This window comes from Lepidothrix coronata, unplaced genomic scaffold (genome assembly GCF_001604755.1).
Source record: "Lepidothrix coronata isolate B3197 unplaced genomic scaffold, Lepidothrix_coronata-1.0 Scaffold102, whole genome shotgun sequence".
Classification (NCBI taxonomy): Eukaryota; Metazoa; Chordata; class Aves; order Passeriformes; family Pipridae; genus Lepidothrix; species Lepidothrix coronata.
Genome location: NW_016690282.1, coordinates 1317106 through 1338994, shown reverse-complemented (window position 1 = coordinate 1338994; position 21889 = coordinate 1317106). Strand labels below are relative to the sequence as shown.

Genomic DNA, 21889 nt, shown 5'->3' with positions numbered 1-21889 from the left:
GAGATGCCAGTGCTCAATTTGTACTGGGCACTTCTGCTTGGTCAGATGAGGTGCAGGTTCTCTTTCCATTCCCCGAATAGATGAACATAATGTATTCAGGATGCTGCAGCCACAGTTAGGTATAAGTGCATGTGTTGTTCCCCCCACTGTCCAAAAATAAAGAGTTTAAGCAGAAAAATCTTGACACTTTCTGGTAAAAGAAAATAGAAATAGTGCAGGAATTAATTTGTGTTTTAAATATGTTTATGAAGATGTTTAGGTAACAATTGTAGACATTTATTTCCCTCCACTCAGAAATCCTTTCTGAAGAACTGTACTCAAAATGAATTTCCAACATCTCTTCACACTCTTCCACCCTGATAGTCCGACAGTGCCCTTAGCTTACCTAGTTTATTTTTTCTGGTCTCATCTGGATATGCTGTCTCCAGCCACTGCTGCTCACAGCATCACAGCTTGCTCTTCTTATCTCCCCACACTACTCCTAGGTTTATCATTCTGGATTCTTGCTATTGCCAGTGTCAATCCTGTCACACAGACTTTAACTCTTTCTGCCTTGTTCTAACACAGGCCTCATATCTTGAATCTAAACTGATGGCTACCACTGACCTGTCTCATCATGGCTCTGAATCCCCCAGACTGACCTTGGCCCCGAGATCTTGGTCCTGAAAATCTTCAGTTATTTATACTTATTACCTGCAAGGTCATTCAGCTCTACCCTGTATCCCCATTTTGCCTCAATGGCTCATGCAAAAACTACTTTTCCTCCCACTTTATTCCGTGTATCATTCTACGAGCCGTGAAAAGCCTTAGTTCTTCCCATCCCTAAATCCTATGCTTCCACTCTGCCTCGGCAAATCCTTTGTGCTCTTCATGAACGAATATAGACCTACATATTTTCTACATGTTCCTTTTCCCCTACTGCTCCTGCATTTCCCCTGTTTGGGACACAGAAGTGGATCACTTCTGCCTTTATACCCTTTTGCTCACAGTCCTTAACTGGAAGTCCTCTTATTGTCTATTTTTCCAGTACTTGTGCAGAAAGATTACAGGCTCCACATTTCTCCAGTTGACGCATATCTGGCTGGAGGGAAACTCATCAAACTGACCCCTTCCCTGACCCCAACTTGACACGTAGGGTCTGTTACATTTCCCTTTTAAACATTGCCAATTCAATCTCAGAGACCAGGAAAGAGAGCAATTCCAGGCTTCTCTTGACAAACAGCTCTAGGGGAGGAAATATGTGAAGTCATGGCAGAAGAATGAAAGGAAGACCCCCAAGCAGTAAAAAAAAACACAACCATCTAAACCCCCCACCAAAACTCCCAATTCAGAATGAGAACCGCCAGTGTCTGTGAAAGTTACACTGCAGTAAGCTCTGAAGAGCCAAGATGAGGCTGCCAGGACTCAGCTGGTGGTCTCCTGCCAGGAAATTACACTCTAGTCTGAGCAACATCCCCATCTCTCAGGTGACTTCGACAGGGAGTCACAACAGCTAAAGAGCCCTGAAAAGCCTGGAGACTGAGTAGCTCTCTTCTTTTTCCCTCCCCCAAGCGTTGTTGTTCCGGGTCAACAGAGCCAAGGGCAACTGGCACAGAAGACATTGTTCTCAAGGCAAGATGACAGCAGGAGAAGGAAATAGGACACAAGAAGCAGAGAGATGATGTGCCCTTAGGCCAAGAGAGATGTTGCAGGGGCTAACATGGCCCCTGAAGAGCTCCTGCTCAGACTCCATCTCCACTGCAGAAGGTCCTCGAAGTCCCTCAGCCCCAGCTTCCAAGGAGTACCATCTGCAAGATGGAAAAATTACTTGGTAAGAACAAACAGAGGCGGATATTCTCCATCAAGGAGCAGGTACGAGATGGGAAAGGACTGAGAATGCATGGGGACAGAAGGGTCCCATCATGCAGGTGTCAATAATAGGAATGTCTTCCTGCTACTAGCAGATAACCTGCCATTGCGCTGCTGGCTTTGCACAGGCAGATGAGATCACGACTACAAGCAGTTGCCACTTGAACGTCATAGATACAGTAATTATTAAAAGCAGAGCACAGCCTTGAGTGGGGTAAGGACCCCCACAGATCTGTGTAAGCACCAGTAGAAAGCAGTTGCTGCCTCCAGAACAGAAATGCAGTGTTTTCCCTGCTGTCAGCACCTGCGTCAGGCTCCTAGTTTCTCTTGAGATACAGCTCTTAATTGGGATAGATTGTACGTTTTCTGCTGCAGCCCAGCCCAGCTCCCAATTTAATTGCTAGTTTATGACTTAGCCTGTTTTGTGCTTTCCATGCTACTTCTTTCCCCATTTAATCTAATAGAATTATAGAAAGTATTTCTAGGAGGACCTCAGGAGGCCACACAGTTTATCCTTCTGCCCCAAGGCAGTATTTCATTTTCAACAACATCATGTGTCTTTTGCTATCAGGTCAGATTGATCCAAGATGTATAGTGGGTAAAGAAATGAAGCTTACCCAGGGGAGTCAATTGGCATAAAAGACTAAATCCAGCCCTTTAAGTCACTGAAGTTATATCAGAAATAACCCTGGTCCAAATGGTGTCATTTATCAGATCAGTCTTCTAAAAGATGTCCTTTCTTAAGTTTTAAGTCTCTAAAATGAACAAATCTCTAAAAGAAACTGTTTTGACAGCCCCATTTCAGTATATTTAATGCTTTATTATGAACAGCAGTGACCACTCCATTGTTAAGACTGAACAGATCTTATCACAGTAGGATCAGCTTTGAAACTCCTATTACTCCCACAATAAAACCTGATCTTTCTGGAATTTTACATCCTGCATTTCACTGCACAGTAGTCTGGCAAGACAAAACAAACCCATTAAAGCATCTTTAATATGACAACTTTACACAAATGAATTTCCAGTAAAATTTCAGAATGTCAGACAGCTTCTTAAGGTTCTTTCTTCCAAGACAATTTGACTAAAAATTCCACTTTTGTTTTCTTTCTTCTATTAACCTCTCTAAGAAGAAATGTCTTGCAGCCTCGGGAATAGATAATGCAGAAATTAGAAGGATAAAAAAAAAAATCAGCTGGTAATGTATCAAGCTAAGTGAAGCAGGGCACAAGTATAACAGGGATTCTGAGCAAAACCACGAGGACCAAAGGAAAGGTAAGAATGAGAGGCTCCAAGGAAGAAAGAAATGGTTTTGCCTAATCAAATAAGCAAGAAGGAAAAAAGACTACATATCTATTAAAAACAGCTAAAGGTCTGTTTGTTTCCTCCTCCTTCTTTTGAAATTTCAGTTCTGGTTGAGTTGGGTCTTTTCTGTGTTGTAACACTCATGCTGAGTACCTGCAGCACTGCACAGCTGGACAAAGCAGGGGAGCTGTAAGAAGACAACAAGCTTCCTGGTCAGCAGACAGGCTTTCCGTCTTCCTCCCACTGTTCTCCACAGCACTCGTAATTCAGACTGACGCTAAGGCTGTAGGCAGCAAACACACATTCTCACCCTACAGATGTGACCACAACAGTTTGTAAATACAGTAAGAGAAACTTAATAATGGCTTCAGACTCTTACTCATCCTGCTCGCCCAGCTCACCTACTCACCACCCTGAACTTCTTCACACAGACACAAAACTATTTTCCACGGCCTTCCCATGTCTGGCTCTCGTGTTCTCTTCCTACTCTTCACTACTGGCCTCTACAATCAAGGTCACAAATAAGCTAGGAAAATAGCAACAAGCACCACCTGCATCATGCTTGTATTATATAGCACATTAGACAGGAAGGACAATATATTGTGCTTTTAAAATGCATCGAAAGGGGTGGATGGTTATTGTCAAACACACCCTTTTGAAGGACATTAAACTGTGTCTCTACATTAGTGCTTGAAATAGTCCTGTAAAAAGCAAGTTGGACAACATGCTTTAGACATCACTTCTTTTCCAATTGTAGTTATGGCCTGTGGAAGAGGGAAAGGGGCAGTGGGTGAATCCCTACTGCTAGCTAATTGGATCATACATTTTCTCTCTCAGGCAATATATCTTTCCCTGCATGGGATGCATTTTTCTTCACTAACCTCTCAAAAGCAGCTTCCCCATAAATCTCAAATCACCACTGCAAGCATTCCCTTAATGAGATCCTCCAGCTTTTGCATTCATTTAATAAAACAGAATTCACCAATCTTCATCTTACTGGTGCGTTTAAAGTGTTTATTTGAAGTCATGGGAGGTCCTTCTGGCGCAGAGAGATGGACTCCCTGGTTAACGATTGCATAGGATTCATTTTATTACCCATTCCCAAGGCATTCATATCTCCTATGTCCACCAGGTCACAGGTGGCATACACATCTGGTATGTTATTTTCAATATGAAGAAACATGTGTCTTGTTTTGTAATCATATCATCAATAGAACCAGGGGGAAATGAGCTACCAAATCAAAACAAAACTTCTTTAGTTCTTTAACTAGATCAGCACAGCATTTAAAATAACTTTTATCCTCAATAGTCAGAGGTACCAGCACCTGCAGGCAAGAGTCTACTCAGCCTATGTAAACCAACAGACAACCCCCAGGATTAACAAGACAACCCATGTAAGATACATATGCCAGTAATGCCAAGCCAATTAAAAAAACGAGTGAGTCTTCTGGTTACCCCAAGATCATGGAGGACCCTTTCCTTCTTCGGAGAAAGCAGGAGCTTCCCAGCTGTTCTGTAATTTTTGAGGTGGTTTCTAGCAAAAGAACCTCTTCTTTTTTGTTTCGTGTAGGTTGAGCTCCTACTCAACCTCTTTAGCTGGTATTCATGTTTCCTAGTTAATTCCCAGCATCAACACACTGTTGTCAGTGAAATGAGCCCAGCTGCTTCTCCAGATTCTTGAAGTGCTTCATAAACTCTGCTACAACATCTGCAGCCATATTTCTTACGTTCAATTCAATGTACTTTTCCTAGCACTGAGCATAAAAATGATTATAAACCATAAGTATAAAAGTTTTGAAACACAGATTCCTGAAAAGCCTGCCTGAAAAATCACTCAGTGCTTACTCTCTACAAAATTCAGCTTCTCTTGCTCAAGGGAATCTACCATAATCTGGGAGAAGGGAATAGTTAAATTTTTGAAACTCTCGGTGTTAGGCTCAGTTACAAGCCAGGACCTTACCACGGATGCTTTGGCATTCTGCATTAGCAACGAGTCTTACACACGCAACGTCAGTGCTCCACACAAAAGAGCAGCTCTCTCTAGGCTTCCACCCTTTCTAATATGAAACTTCTACCCAGACATGGCTGAGTCAGAGTAACTTATCCAGGCTGTCTTTCATTTCCCTAGTCCCGTTTCCACTAGCAACACCAGAACTGTGGTCTTTAATCCTAAAGTCAATGACAAGCAGAGAGAGTTTAACGAGAAACAGGACTCTGATTTTGAGATTGAGAACTGAACTTAATCAGAATGGTATTGCCAAGTTCAGCTGACAAAAATGATACAAAAATACATAAGATGACAAAGACATAATGAAGAAAAGGTAATTTGTTCTACATTTTGGACTCGTCTTTAGAATAGAAGAGGTATTCTTGCAATTTGACCCCATTTTGCAGATTAACAAATTTGGATGTGCCTGTGGGAAGTCCTTCCCGCTCACTTCAAGGGAGGTGGCAGCCTCTGTAGAACTCCTGTGACCTGGGACCAGCAGAGGGCACTGCGTCACCAAGTGACAGCGGTACGGACGCGAGACAGTTCCCACCAGGCAGTGACAGTGAGCCATGTCGAAGGAAAGAAACATTCTAGAAATCAGAAACACGTATTAGTCACCAGTATATCACTCCTACAACTGCTAAGGGCAACACTGTTAAAACAGGCCTCAAACTGTGGGCACTCCTAGAAACACACCTAAATCCATCTCAGTCCCCACACATCTCGGTCTCCAGGTGATGATTTTAGGGCATAGGCCTCCTCCAGAAAATGCTTTTCAAGAGGTAGGGCCAAATCAGTCCTGCCCTGCAATGTATGTATCAGGGCTGGGTTGTTTAAGTCGAAAAGCATCCTGTCAGCTTCCTCTCTCTGTTTCCAAACCCCTAAATCCTTGTTTGTAGCAGCAGGAAGTCTTTTCAGACAAGAAGATATCAAAGCAAAGAGCTGGCAATTTCCATTCTGCCCTTCCCTTTTACTCCCCGCCTCCTCCAACCTAGCAGATTTTCAGTGAGCAGAGAACTAAGTTAGAGGACATGAAAGGAATGCTGAGGTAGCAACTTCAGAAGAGTGTCTTTCCACTTGCTTATTTCTAGTTTATTTTGAATTACCAGAAGATGACCATGAAGAAGCAAATAGCTCATCTTTTTTCTTCTCTCTGTATTCCATCCAGCAGGATTCTAGGCACCAGAAGAAGCTTAGAGGATAAATAAGTCATACCAGTCATGCTAGTGAGTGAAAAGTTTCCACTTTCTCTTTGTAGAGTTGGTGGAATAACTTTGCCAGGATGTGGAAAGGGGCCTCAAAATTTTTCATCTCCTTCTGTAAAGAAATAAGAAAGTTATGAATGACAGATGGAATAACCACTTGACTATTTATGTTCTGCTTCACAAAAGAAGGATTAAACCCGAGTTAGAAGACAAACAAGGGGAAGAGAACCTCCTATTATCTTTTTTACCTGAAAGAGAAAATAACTACAAACATCCACTTCCACAGGCAGTGAAAGGAGCAGATACTCACCACTGACATCTCACAGTATTCCAGGCCATGTTTCTCAGCCCACTTCTGTGCTTCTTTCTGCTCCACAACTCGGCGATCAGCTAGGTCTGTTTTATTCCCCACTAAGACACCTGCAGAAAAAAAGACATGAAACAAGAAAAAAACCCAGCCCATCAATGCTGACTTGTTAGTAATAAAGACTGGAACATTTGTAGAAGTAGCTGAAAAAGCTGGAGGTGTGGAGAAAAGTCTACAGCTACCTAGAAAAGGTTCAAAAAATGAAACATATTCATGCCTTACATGCTTTGTGATAAAAGCAAATGAGTTGGAAGAAGCCCTGACTTAAAATAAACGCTCTATGTCACATCTCAATGGGAAAAACTGCTGTCATACAAGAGGGGAGTACATAACAAGAATCACGGCCATTTCTTACCTGGGATGTGCACCCCAACTGCTTGAGCCCTCAGCTTCTCCAACCATTTGGTACAGTTGTTGAAAGATTGCTCAGTAGTGACATCATACACAAGGCACAGAACGTTGGGTTGCTCCCACTGCGCAGCAAGAAAGGAACATTGTCAGCTCTAATGAAACTGATGTTGTCAACAGCCTGGCTGTAAACACAGCAAACAGCTGCTAAGATGAAAATAAAAAGCCGAATATATAGGAATCCTATGCCCTGGCTGAGGTTTCACATTTCAAATGACCCAACTAAATGGATCACTGGCACTGGGAGAGGTGGTCTTGCTCTCTTTCCCTATTCTTGTCTGTACAGTCCTGCTCCTTTACTTGTATCCGCTCTGGCTTTCATCTGATCACTGGGGAAGCTGATTCTTCATGCTGAATCAGCACAAAATTAATCCTAGAGAAAAAAGTAGAAAGGTTTTCTTCCAGTTTGAAAAGCTGAGCCAGCTTCTAAAGGAGTCCCTTGCAAACCAGACCTAGTGCAAGGGCAAAAGTGGAATTGCCTCTGGTAAAGCAGTGAATCATTAGGTTGACTTAGCCATCTTATGAAACCTCGCATCAACTGATTCTACCTCTCAAAATGAGATAACACAGTAGAGAACTGTGGCTAAGGCCACAGATATGTGAAGAAAAAAACCCAAGGACAGTATTATGCTCAAAGGACAAGAATGAATCCTGTTAGATCAAACACATCACTGTAACACAACCCCCTCCCCCACTATTGAAGTAGCAGCAAAATAGGTATTTTTCTAAGAAATAAAAATTACTTTAACCAACAGTACACAGAAATTCTCAGTTAGCAAATCTGTATTTCTTTTGTAAGAAAACTGCCTATCTACTTTCCTTCCTCTGGAAAGTATTTCTCCTAATACTTCTACAAGTTTTAGAGAGGTAGAACAGGATGTGTTGGCAACTGAGGTAATTGCTCCCATTTACACTAAAGACAAAGTTTGCTACATCTGCCAGACTGAGGAGTTCAGATCTTCAAAGCAAAAGCGCTTCTTTGGAAGAAGAGGACTGTTACATAAGACTTACCAGTTTCTCCAGCATTTCAGAAAATAGATCTTTTCCTGCAGAGTCAAAAATGAAGAATTCCTGAAAGCGGAAACAGAAAGAAGGCTCTTGCCAAGAAAAATGCAGTGTAGGGAAAGGTTTTGAAAGTAAATACTGCAACTTGTAACTCCTACGTTTTGTTCAGTACAGCAATGTCATGTCCCTAAGGGACAAATTCCCCGCACTGAGAAAACTCTAGATAGTGTGAGAAAAATAAAAAGCTGTATTTCAAGTATAACCAATCAATGGCTTACCTCCAAGGCTCCAAGTCTGGTTTTCAACTCTACTGGAAACAAAATTTCTGGAGTGGGACAGTAACCTGTACTATTTACATGAAATTATACATGTGGGTACATTCCATTAGTGGGGGTATAGGGCATTAAGGGAAAATAACAGATAAGTTTCAGCTTCTTTAGTTTCCAAGAAATGTGAACTAAACCTGAATGCCCTAAAGGACAGAACAGAATCTCAACAAAGCTGGCAACAACTCTGATTTACAATGTTTTGTTGGATATGAGTATGTAAAACTTATATTTTTAAGACTGAACTAACCCTGGAGTATCAGCAATCGTACACAGTCAGGCTTAGTTCCTTAATGCAACCTAATTGCCATATGAACATGCATAGTGATCTTCCATCATAATGAGACTCGTGAGGTTTGAGCTCTGGATGTCTCTTTCTGACCCAATTTATGTCACAGAAAAACTCACCACACTATCACTTGTCTCTGGAACCGATACAGCCTTTACCAACAGATCTATGCCCGTTGTCTGTCAAGAAGAATCAGGAAAACGAGGATCAGAAGAGTTTTTAAGAGCCTGTCCAACTGCATACCAACTATGCATTGGATTGAGGCAATTCTCGTGAATTATTACAATCCCATCAAACACAAACTGCTGGGAACTCAGCAATACTCCTCAGAGCTCTGGTAACATAATCCCACCAACATGTCAAAGACTCGTAGATTTGCTCAGCTGGGGGAAAAAGGAGGAGAAGAACCAAAGAGATTTGCTTATATACAGCTAAGAGTATTAGCTGAAATCTGCAGGGCTACATCTACTCTCACATTGCTGCTCTAACACACGCCTGAGAACGTTTTGCACCAACCATGTGATCAGCTAACATATGGAACTGAGGTTATTTGTGCTTCTTCCACCTTTTATCTCATTCTGCTTTGTAGCTTGTTTGTTCTATTTCTATCCTTAACTTCTGGTTTCCATCTTTATTTCAATGAATAAACAAAATTTAGGGCTTTTTTCCTCCACACTCATATTTTCCTTTTTTTACTTTACTTATATTTACTTTTATTTTTATACTGATTCTGATTAGTCATCACCATTGATTCTTACACTGAAAGACTGCAAACTGTATCCTCTTCATCTGGGAACAGTTTCTGTAGATTATAATTATCTTGGGGCTATGCAGCACATCTTCGTGTTTGCATAGTGATAAGCACACTGTCCACATGCACATTTAATAGCTGGAATTAAAAGCCTTCTCCTTCAGCAAGGCTTTTTCATAGAGCACTCCCTAAAGGGGGAAGCTCTCTAACACCACAAAAGCTTGTGAAAACATTGGTTCGTCAGAAAAATCAACTAAATTACTCTGCATTAAGTTTCAACACCAGCACCCACATAATGTAGACTTATATAATATTAAAGGGTTTCCCTTCAGAATCTAGGGTGTAAGAGAAAGAAAACCCTACAAGATTCTACACTGAATGCCTCGACTAAAAATCATACTGATTTTGCTCTAGGTCTCCTAATTTCCTCATTCTACTTAGAAAAATATTAGACAGCAATTGGAGCCTGTTGTATGCTTACCAGTGTGTAGTTCTTCTGAAAATGAGCCCCATCACTGCGAAACATCTGGGCTAAAGCACTCTTCCCCACAGCCGGATCTCCTGCAAAACCAAAACCATAGATTTTTGTTTCATTCCAGAGAATCTTATTTTCCCTCAGTTCTGTTTACTATTACATGCCCTAAAAGCCTGGATGCTCTAACTCTGACTACAGGCAAGATAACTGTCATATGAAGCACACAGCAATCTAAAAGGTAATACCGACATGAGGAAATGAATACTGCCATTATGCATGCTGGTGCTGACATTAGATTTATGATCTATGAACAACAGCAAAGGACTGCCAGATCAGGGTGGAACTGCTGCTTGTTCTAAAATTCATGCCTACGCCATAGCCCTTATCTAACAATTAAAATTTCCCAGATATGCTACCATGTAGAAAAAATAGCAATGTGATAAGGGACAGTGGGCTGCATAGGAAGCTATTTCCTCTCCTTATGTTACCCATTTCCCCAGATTCAAATCCTTGTTATATACTGAGACAAAGCTGCTTAAGCTGGTAACATTCCTCAATGAACTCTTCTCGCTGATCCTGCTAAGAGAGCAGCTCTTGCTGACTCAATGCTGCTGGTGGCTCATTAGTTGCATCCTGGGCATAACAGAAGCAAATGTCAGAAGAAAGAGCCTGCTGATTCATCCCTTTATGGAAGGAAAACCAAGGGGCTTTAGTTTTTGCTCTTCTAGAGCCAAGGCTTTCTGATATGGCTTGCACAACACTTTGGGCAAACCTGGCAGCTGCTGGCTTTGGCTGCTGCTACAAAACTCTGTAAGATCCAAAGCAATGGCAGAGAACTGCAGAATTCACATATGCCCCTATTACTTCATGAAAAATATCATAACCTTTGCAAAACAAAGACTTAAGTTAATGCTTCCAAAGGGTTTATAATCTCTTCACATAATGTCCTTCTAGGCTGGATAGTTAAAAGGACAGGAGCCAGGAATTAAATACCTCAGTGGTTCAAGCTTTACCCTTTAAAGGCACACTCATAACAGCCAAGCCTGGAACACAAATCTTTTACATTATGTTGTTAATAAATTAACCCAGAAAGGGGTATATTTTGACCCTGTTACAGCTTCCTAGATGGTGTTTTGAAGGAAATTGGTAGACCTATCTGCCCACATAATATTACAGAGGAGGAAGGAGGTTTTGGATAGTAACAATTGCTCCTAGATGCATTAACCAAATGTAGCTCTTGTTTAAACATTTTTAGCAAGCTTACTTACTTTGAGCTGAGTTGGGCTCACAATATTTAGACAGGAAAATCTGGTAAGTCAGCTTGTTTGTTCCCTGATCAGTTCAAGCTTGTGCGGAAGACAACACTGTTCTGAGTGGAAGCTATTCCGTATTTCAATAGACAATTAGATCAGTCTTTGTAAAATGAGAGAAGTACACACTGCTCCAAACTTCAAAGGCATCATCCAGCACAAATTCTTAACTAACGCGTTGCCTTTTTTCTATCTGACAGCCCCAGTTGTTCTTTCTCTTTCCTTATTCTTTGCCATCCTCTTTAGCCCGACACCACTATACTTCCTCAAAATAAGTTTCCTTGCCCTTTTCAATTAGTTTGGTCTCATCTGCCAGTACTGCATCCCACAGCATATATTCTACCCATATTTCTGTTATTTTGCCAGAATCTGTAGTGTGTCCAAAATGCCTCCTACTGCCAACTGTCTCTGCAATGAAAACCTTTGTGTAATGTCTCCACAGCAAGCTCAGACAAGAATATCTCTTACTGTGTGTCTGTAAATTACCCTTAAGACAACACAGGAATCACTTCTACTGTCAAGTTAATAGTCTCTGTTTTGCTAATAAAAGCCCTTTTCCCCTTTGACCTTGGTGCAGCTCCCAATTCTGTGAGCCATTGACTCTTCATAACCATTTCCTTAGGTACACAAAAGCTCCCTGTTCCATTTCTGATCATTTTGCTCCTACCTATGTAATTGCATTTTCTTGTTCACTTTAGGTTGTTGTGGTTACTAATCTCTTATGTCTCTTTCACTATATTGGTCTCTTCTGCAAGAGAGAAGCGATTTTACCTGGTCTACTTCATTAATTTATTATTTTTAATAATACATGGATATTATTGTAGCACATAGGAAAACTACATAAAGGACAGGATCTTCCTGTTGTTTGTGTTGCAAACAGAATTGAAAAGGCAGCCCCAGACCCAATCAGGATTAAGCACATAAACATGCCATCCAAAGAAAACCTATGTGATTTAAAAATGGTTGTAGAATTGGCCTTGGCAACAGTAAACAACAAAATTAGAAAGACTTTACAAAGCCTATGTATTGGAAGCAGGAAACTTCCAAATTGGAAATGACGTGTAAGTTTCAAATCTAGAAGACATGCAAGATACTCTTGCTGTCCACAGCAACAGAGGCACAAGGGAGATTAACTTTTGCATTTGCCGAAGACCACACATGACTTTGTGCGAGTTCATGGCCAGCTGCTTCCGAGGTTAAAATAGGCAAACATTTTACTCTGTATGAAAGAATTTGGAGTGAAGAGTTAAAGCTGGGAGTTGACTGCACACAAAGGTTTTATGGATTTGTGCTTCTGGCTGAGGCTGCACAGAGCTTCAGTGTAGAGGGAGGGAAGAAGAAGTTTTCTTCCTGCGGGGTTAACAATCATCTGTACTTACTTTCAACAGCTCTATAATCCATCCTGACTAAATAAATCGATATCTTCACCTCACTTTTTTCCCCCAGGTTAACCTCCAACTTGCTTGGGGAAAAAGACATGTCTGTGAAGTGCACGTGCTTCATCCTTCTATTCTTTACTTAGGCTTTACCCTTCTATCACACTGAGAATCACCCCGATTTCTGACATGAATTTTTCACATCAGCCCAAAGCAGGACTCCGGAATGAGGCAGGACTCAGCTGTCTACTCTGCTCCCTTCACACTTTCCCCATCCTGTGCCTTCCTTTCCACACTGCAAAAATACTCTTTTTGGTGAGGTTTTCCCCCCACCTTTTTTTTTTTCCAGATCCTTTCCTTGCATTTCAGCCGGTCCGACTACGCCTCACACCCTCCCTGGGCACAGCTCTTGACTCCCCGCGTGTCGCAGGAGGGAGCGGACACCGGGCTGGCAACGATAAACGGGATTTCCACCGCTGCCGTCCCGAGGGAGCCGAGGTCCTCACTCCTCTCCCCACCTCTTCTCCGTCGGGGTGGCCCCTCCACGAGGGGCTGCGGGAAGCCAGGCCGGATCGGCTGCCGGCCTCGCCGCACCCCATGGCGCCCGCTCTGGGCCCCTGCAGCCAGCAGGGCGGACGGGACCGGGCGGGCCAGACTCACCTGCCAGCAGGCACTTGGCAGCGAGCTTCACCATGGCCCCGGGCAGGCGGCGAGCCGGACGGGAGGGCGGCCGAGCCGCCACGGCGCTGAACCGCGGCCCTGGCAACCGCGCGGCCCTGGCAACCGAGCGACCGCCCGCCCATCCCGGTTGGCTGCGGGCTCTGCTCGTCAACGCCTCTAGCAGCTGTTATTGGTTCTCTTGACTTTTTCCCGCCCACCAGGCGCGCCGTCGTTCAAACCCGACCCCGCCCCTCCCGGTGGCGCCGCGGCGCTATGGGAGGAACGGAGCGGAATTCCGCCCGGCAACTAAGTACGTCATCGGGACTCGGCTTGTTATTGGGTAGAGCACAGGGTACTGTACCACGGGGCTGAAATGAACCCTCTGGGGACGCGGCAAAATAGTAAAAGTAACAGCAAAGGGCTGCGGCAGCACCAAGGAAGAAAGAGGCAACCGAGGGTGAGAAACCTCCATTTCGTGCCTATGAACCCACGGAACCCGATGTTCCGTGCGGAAGGGCCCTGGCACCCGGTGCCTTCCAGCGCATGCGCTCTGCCGGGCGCTCGCCTCTGCCCCCGCCCGCAGCCGCCCCTTCCGCCCATCATTTGGGTCGCTTTTTCCTCGGGGCTTGGAGGTGGAGCGGGAATTGCACCAGGCTTTGTGCTTTGCTGCGGCAGATTTATAAGTCGGCCACGAGGCTTGATCAGCACGTTTAGAGCAGGCAGTTTGTGAGGCCGCCGTGTCTAGAATGGAAATTGAGCTGTGCTTTTTCCCAGCCCGGGCCAACATTTGATCCCTTGTCCTTTCCTCCAGTTCACACTTTTCCTTGTGTTTGTTATCATACTGACGGTGAAAGTTCTCTTTCTGATTTCTTAGTTGCTTTCTTCTTAATATCTCAGGATTTTGGTCCTTTTTCTCCCCCTTTGTTGTTTTTGTAGTCTTTCACACTGCAGTAGGTTGGTTTCTTTATTGTTTTTCTTAAATTTCAAATATTTTTGCTAAGATCTCCCTTGACTACTATTAAACTATTTCTCTGCCCTATTCTTATTCTTTGAACTGATCTTCTGTCTTCCTTAAGCAATCCAGGTCAGTGGATTTGGGTTGGAGCTGAAAAAGGTGATAATGAAGCTTCCTGTGTTTTCCTCTCCTTCCAATGTCTTATGCCATCAGCAAGCATACCATTAAAAGCAAAGAACATTTTTTAGGGTATAAACTTCTTAGGGTATAAACTTTGCTTGTCTACACTTTGGGTTGTTTACTCTGGAGCACAGAATCTGCTTGCTGTGAAAAGCAGTGAGTAAGCTTGGGAAGAAAAGAATAATTAATAGTGCATCTATATTGGGGTTATAACATTGTACATTCCAGAAGTACTGTTGGTTGAAAATAAATTGTTCCAAGTTTTATATTAATTTCAAGGTAGTGCCTGCTTAGGAGGCAGCTTTTTTTTACCTTTGTCTAGGATGAATGACCCATTTTACATGTTTGGGACTATGTGACACATCTGCCAGACACCTAACCAGGCAAGAAAATAACATAAAAATAATGAGATCCCATAGCAAAATCAAAGAAGTCTTTTATATGGACATAAAATAACATTGTTTCTCTTAAAAATATGAAAGGGACTTCTCCAGCCTGAGTGGGTAAACCCTAATTGTGGATGCTAACTGTAGTGAAGTATAGCGATGGAGTCACTACTGAGGGTTCTTTTAAAAAGAAAAAGAAAAATCAATTCCAGGTCTCCCTATTGCTTTCACTGTTTTCCATCTCTGAATCCTCCATCACATAAGACAGGTGTGGGTTATTGATGTCCTCCATCACTTATGTCTAAATAGCTTCCCTCCCCTTTCATCTTTTCTGCCTTCCACTCCATCTTCCAAGAAATCCACTTGTGTCTGTGTTGTTCCATTTTTGCAATCTTTGCATTATCCTTTGTTGTCTATTTGTAATATTGTCCCAGTTTACTGACAGGTCTGTATGCGAAAGCTTTGAGGCTCCATTATGATTTACTTCAGAATTATTGATCGTGGCTGCAATGTAGTAGTATCCATCAGCATTTGCTGAGGTAAAACATCTCTAACATTTTACACTGGGATCAGTGTAATAGAAGGCATAGATTATGTTGGAAGTGAGATTTTTATGCTGTTGAAAAATTCTGCTTGGAATCTGGCTATGCTGCTTTCCTATTAGCACCCTGGTCCTTTATCCCATTCCCTCATTTTCTACTTACCTCTGCATGCATGTGTGCACAGAACTCTTAATGGACTTGTATCCTCTCTATTTCTTCTGTCCTTTTGCCCCACACTTTTTTTTTTTTTTACTCAATCTCGGTCTTTTCCTCCACCTGAGTTCTCACAGGTAAAAGTTGTTCCATTACCAGCTTTGACAGTGATAGATTAAGGATGGAATTACTTATCTGCACCTTGTAATCCAAACAGAATCACAGTCTGCTGTTAGCAGTCCACAGGGGTTGCTGCTGAATAAATTGGAATACTGGTAGCTGTGCTCACTGAAGCTTCTCTCATCTTGAATACGTGAGAAAGAGGGGAAGAGAAATCCTGTGGATTTAAACAAACACCCTCCCCCCCCAGAGGATGATGTCCTTACCCTAGAGAAGTGTTTATTTGGTTAAACCCTGTATTTACCAGCTAAGGAGAAATAGAGCACTCTTTTTATTCACACATTTCATTTCTTCCTCAAATAAAGCAGGATTCCGGTGAGTGGAAAGCACTCCTTCTCTCATGTGAGCAGGATAAGTTGCCCTGACAGCCACAAGACCCTGAGATTTAAAGTCACATTCCTTTAGGCAGTGGTCACAAAACAGCAGATGAACTGCACGTGTCCGTGTGCGGCTTGCATTTCGTCAGGGTACAGAAGGCAACGATGGTGGAACTGCAGCTCCAGCGGGAGTGGCAAGGAATTTCAGGCGCAAGGTAAGGCTTTGCACTGAGGATTAAACCAAGGTTGTACAGTCTTTTAGATTGATGCATGGTTTGTGTTTCAGGTTTTGTCGGGCACTTCACAAAACATACCTGTTAAAAAGTGATTTTTTGTGAGGCAGAATTCACTGATATTCCTAGGACTTGTTTTTATAGTTATTCATGTATCGATGCAAACATTCTGGATATGTTCAGAGTTGGGCAGGTTACAACCTGTAACTTCAGCATGCTGCCTAATAAAAGCTACTGAGGAAGTACTGTAGCTTTCTTTGGAGTATCAATGCTTCTCAGGAGGGCATTAATGTTGAGGAAAAGGAATTAGTAGGTCTTTCTGTAAGAAATCTCTTAAATACAAAGTATTTTGTCAGTTCTTTTTTAAATCTTATGTTACTAAAAGGAAACAGTGTGACAAAACGGCATCAGAATTATCTTGCAAATGGATGAATATTCAGAGTTCATGCAGCTTTTTTAATCTGTATAGATTCTTACAGGATTGGCTATGAATGTTTTTTGATATATCTGGAGAGCTTTGAAAAACTGTAAGAACGGATGTGCAAATTTTATTGTAGATTTCCCTTCTTTACACTTTCCCCAGGCGGTGGAATAAATAGAAACTTCATCTATTTTGAGGGCTACTTCATTTGGCATCCCCCAAAAATTGCCGTTTGTTTCTCAGAGTGGGGCTATTAGCACAGAAGTGAGAATTTGGATGCTTTCTCTATCACTGTTGATAATGCCATTATAGTTCCAGATCTTCCGATTTTGCTCTTTTGTGGCAGGGACTGAGACACAGCTATGAAGGCTTTTTGGCTGAGAGTCGGTGCACTGAAATGTAAGATGATTATAAAATGGTTGAATCAGCCAAAGGATTTGTTGGCACTTACAACAACCCTTCTGACTGATCTGGCATATCTGTCACTTGTTTCTGATCTGCTCTGTTGGAGAGTGGAAGTTAGAAATGGATGGCATCAATGAAAAGTGGTAAATTACTAGATGTAGGGTAGGTGCCTCCACAAGGCATAAACTTGGTTTGAGTATGCTAATTGAAACTGTTGTGTCCTCTTTTCTAATGAATATGGAATGAGGGAAAGATTTCTCAAGGATGCATTCAAATCCACAAGGATAAAGATAAAGAGAATTTTCAGGGAGTAATTATTCTGCATATGCCTGGAAAAATTCCAGCTTGAATCTTTATTTTCTTGTTCTTGCACATGGAAGCTGAGGAAAAGTGCTGGGAGCAAACCCTAAAGTCTTTATTTATTTTTTAACAATATACCCCAAAGGATTAGATGTGGATAGTTGATCGGGGAACCGGAACTTCGTACAGAAAGTTGTCTGGATCTCTCCATGGGGGATAGTCTGTGACAGACTGAGGGCTTGCTGTGGCCTTGTGTGTGGCCTGAGCTTTTCTCAGCTGTGAGTGCCGTTATTGGAGCAATTGTGTCATGCTCCTTTGCACAGAGCCGTGCACAGGGGGGTTGGATGCTGGTAAGTGAGCACTGAGCACGCTCCTGCATCACGGGGAAGGGGTTAATCTGCCAAACAGAGAATATATGAATACGTGACATCTTTAAATGAGCTACCCACAATTCCAGCTCTCCAGTCATTATGTGGTGATGAGGACTATGATAGCAGCTGGGAATCTTTTTTTGGATCTCTAGCTGCTGTCTGCTTAAAAAGCAGCTGCTCAGTTTACACTAATGCTATATCTTATGTAAAAAACCGCAAGACAGATTACATTCAAATAAAATAATGAGATTTATTAAAAAATAAAAGTTTATGTTTTGCTTTATATTCTGTTTGTGCTTTTAGGATTTGAATGTTCAAGGTTCTCCCTGCAGGCATGACAGCTAGAATGCTTTTCCCTTTGCTGAAGACTAAGTGTCAGCCATGTGATTCCGGGACTTGGAGTTTTAATGGAGGAAGGAGAAGAGAAATCTTTGAGACTCCTTATTGGATTTTCAGAAGTTTACAACACTCTGTTTTCTATCCTCTTCACTTTTATAGCAGGTTAAATTTTTAGGCACAAACCTTTTCACCTTAATTATGTCCTTTCTTTTCAAGGTCAATTTATTATAATGAATTTATATTATAATAAAATATCTTCTGTTCTAAGCTTTTCAAATCCTCACTCTAATCATCTCCAATCCTTCCTGCACTGGATTTCCTTTTCCTCAGACCCTGAACTTCAGTTCACCTTCTGGCCTCTGTCTCAAAGCTCTCTGTCCATTTATTTCCTACTTCAAAAGCAAGGCTCCTGCTCCTGCCTTCCCAGTAGCTGTTCAGACCAGGTACTTCCTACCCATTTGCTGCTGAGCTTTGCTGGTCAAAATCTTTGTGGCTGTCTTCCTACAGCTGTAGGGCTTTGGTTCCTGCTTCTGATGAAGTCTTAAACTTCTGGGCTACACAGTGAACTGATAAAAATTCTGAACGAGAAGGATTCAGAGCTTGTAAAAATAGGATAAAAAATACATGGGAGCCCTTCATTGTTACTTATTCTGTGTTTTGTATTCAATAGCGTAGATGGAATTTTGGGTTAATTTTGACCTGTCAGACCTTCAGTGAGAAATCATTTAAGTTCTATTGTATCAGTTACCTCTCTTTTGAGCATTCAAAATGAAGATGCATTTGAACATTAGGATCCTCAACAGCCCCCCAAAAATGTAGTCTCATTAAATCTGTGGGCAATTGTCTCTTAAGACTCTGCTTTGCTGAGAAGGCTTTCACGTGTGAACAAGGAAGTTAATATATGCAGAGAGGAACAGCAAAACACTGGCTTTAGTAATGGAGGTTGTTACAGAACATAATTGAACACTGACTGCAGCAAACCTAAAAGGAGACTTGCATTACAATGACAAAAAATCTTTATTTTTTCCCCTAACCTCTGATTTCAGCTGTCTGACTAAGAGCAGGTGCTGGGCAATAGCTCAGTTTCAACAACCCATTGCAGCTGAAAGAGTAGATGCAATTGTGCTGTATCCAGCAAAATTGAAAATTGCTTTAAAGGAGGGGAATGCAAATGTTTTTAAGACAGAAAATCTTCATTCATCTGCAGAAGGAAGCATAAAATTAGCATAGCTACATAATTCTTATTCCTCTTTATATTAAAGAAGTAATAACTGTGAGATTATTTGCTATTACCTATATATTTTAGCATCTTTCTAGTGATACACTTTTAAAATTGCATTGCATTGTGAAAATACAGGAAAAAGAATTTGTTAACAATTAAATGTTATGATTAAAAAATTCTTTCAGGCAAAGTTTCCAAAACTTGAAAATATCTCTGAACCATTTGTATTTTCAGCAACCCATGGACCTTCCCTCCAGCAATTAATGGTTAAGCCTTTAACATCTGATCCTGAGCCTCTCATGACCTGTCTAGAGTCATAGAATGATTTAGGCTGGAAGAGACCTTAAAGATCATCTCATTCCAGCCCCCTTGCCATGGGCAGGGACACCAGGTTGTTCAGAGCCCCATCCAATGTGGCCTTGAACACTTCTAGGGTTGGGGCATCCACAGCTTCTCTGGGCAACCTGCTTAATTAAAGAATTTCTTCCTAATATCTAATCAAAGTCCACATTAATAGAGAGTTACCATGTTCTTACCAACTGAAGGCCTAAGTATCCATTTTTAATGCCTGTTTTGTGCTGCTGTAACACCAGCGAAACCAACTGTATTTTTTTACATAAACCATTAACTGCTCACAAAGCATTTCCTGGAATTAAAAACTCTAGTTGTGATATGAGTTGCACGATCTGATTCAGATAAGATCCTTTCACTTACGTTTTCCTAGGTGAGGGGCTGAATGAGTTTATGAAAGAAACATCTTTTCTAGCTGCATGTTGCACAGGGTCATCAGCTTAGGATTTCCTATTAGTTTCATAGGCCTTTCAGTATTTAAATTTAGATTGTGTGATCCATTTGTTGTTGTAGTTCATGCAGTCCCTTCTGTCTTTCTAGTGGCTGTAGAAGGGACTCTAGTATTTATATTTATATTTGTTGTCCTTAAATGTGCATCAGCCTCTGTTAAGCTTTGTTACTTTGTTGACTAGAAGAGCAATAAGGAGAAATGTACTTCTGCCCTTGTTAAGTAATTATCCCACATTAGAAGGTCCCGCAGTCAGACAGTCAGGGATTTCCAAAGGGTGTGTCTGTTTGGAGAGCTCTGCTAAAATGCTCTCTCAGAATGAAGAAGCAGCAGCTCAGGTTCAAGCCCATGTTAGCAATGAGAGAGCCCAGGACCTAGAGGAGGTATTTTAATCACCAGCATATGCTAAAGCCTGGGCTCTGCTCTCTGTGTTACCCGTGGCTCCTGAGTGGTGTTGGAACAAGGTCAAAGTGTGCTTTAACCTCAGCTGGAATTGATTGAAATTGATTTTCAATTGATTTGTAAATAAAAGAATGGGTTCTTTATCTGCCAACCATTTAAATCTCAGTCTAGGATTTTTTAATGAAATAAAGTTGTTTTGTGCATTATGCTCATTAGTAAGAATTTTGTGGGTTAATTTGTGACTTCAGTGAACCTTTAGGCATAATTTTTTATGTTATTTTGTTAAGGCAGAGCTTGTTGTAAATATTGTGCAATGCTGCAGTTTTTAATTCTGTAACAATATTAACTCTGTTTTGGACAGAATGTTGTTAATGTTTAGATGCTATAGCACAAAATTCTTATGTGTGCTGCAGGAAAGGAGAACATGAACTGCATTACCAGTCTTCAAAAGTATTTAGTTTAGTCAGAAAAGGCAAAAGAAGCAAACAACAGTGATTGAAATGTGGAAGCAATTGCAGGACATTAGACAGTGATGAGCTCAGGACTGGTGAATAGACTGTAAATATAAATCCTAACTCAGCTTCTACGAAGTGAACAGGTGTTTGGCCTCCAGTCCATTGATTCCCAAAATAAGACATGTGGGAAATTGCTGATCCGTGAAACTCCATTAAGAGCTTGGCACGACCCTTAAAGTATAAACTATTATGCATTTGTTGATAAAGATTTAGTAATGGTAAATGGTGATTGGAAAAATCTTAAGAGTTGGTGATGGTCTGTTGATACAAACCCTTTTTGTTAAAATGCTAATGTCAGGAGGTGATGGTTTAGCTATGCCTTGAGGATTTGGCTATTCTTCCTTTTGAGTTGTAGCTGAGCACGAGCTGTATTTCTTCCCTAGCAATATAGACTACCAATATGAACAAGTAGGGTCTATTTTTTTAATCTGTAAACATATTTTATGTCATCCAGTTGTTTCTCATTACAAACCATTGGATATGAAGCTAAGGAAAGGATGGTATTGATTATTTTAAAATTTGTCTTCACCATCATGGCTGAAGTATTTTTTTTTTCCATAACTTTTTCTGTGTTACAACAGGGAAGATAATTAAGGAACACTTATTGTTCAGGGCAAAGAAGAAGATGTAAGCTGCCAATTAAGAAAATTAAGGTAAACGTTTTGTGGGAAAAAGCAAATTTGCTCCTTTGCTTATGCATATGAAAATTAAACCACCTTTCTTCACAAAATAGTACATTGCAGGGTAATGTGGATTTTTTTTATTTGTCAAGCATGCTATAATCCACACTCTGCTGAAAGCTTGATTAAATTTTGTAGCAAATTCTGCTTTCTTCAGGCTTTACAGCAGTTTCT

General features: G+C 41.4%; 2 protein-coding genes across 3 annotated transcripts in view; one reads left to right on the top strand and one right to left on the bottom strand.

Annotated features, from left to right (window-relative positions):
* Positions 1–6199: 6199 nt before the first annotated feature.
* IFT27 (intraflagellar transport 27) lies at positions 6200–13442 on the bottom strand. The gene is made up of 7 exons (XM_017823382.1): positions 13316–13442; positions 9976–10055; positions 8863–8922; positions 8135–8194; positions 7071–7188; positions 6659–6768; positions 6200–6460 (listed from the first exon to the last, which is right to left on the bottom strand). The coding sequence occupies exons 1-7, from the start codon at positions 13347–13349 to the stop codon at positions 6362–6364; spliced, it is 561 nt and encodes a 186-aa protein (XP_017678871.1). The 5' UTR covers positions 13350–13442; the 3' UTR covers positions 6200–6361.
* Positions 13443–13636: 194 nt separating this feature from the next.
* Positions 13637–21889, top strand: part of NCF4 (neutrophil cytosolic factor 4) — a 56904-nt gene continuing 48651 nt past the window's right edge. For both annotated transcript variants that reach the window (XM_017823381.1, XM_017823380.1), the window contains exon 1: positions 13637–13772. The gene's annotated coding sequence lies outside the window, so the exon portion shown is untranslated. The remainder of the gene's footprint in view (positions 13773–21889) is intronic.

Coding starts and splice junctions, on each gene's coding strand:
- IFT27 (XM_017823382.1), bottom strand. CDS start 13,349: ATGGTGAAGCTCGCTGCCAAGTGCCTGCTGGCAG. Junction 10,056..13,315: donor TGCCAAGTGCCTGCTGGCAG/GTGAGTCTGGCC, acceptor TTGGTTTTGCAG/GAGATCCGGCTGTGGGGAAG. Junction 8,195..8,862: donor CAGAGACAAGTGATAGTGTG/GTGAGTTTTTCT, acceptor TTCCGCTTTCAG/GAATTCTTCATTTTTGACTC.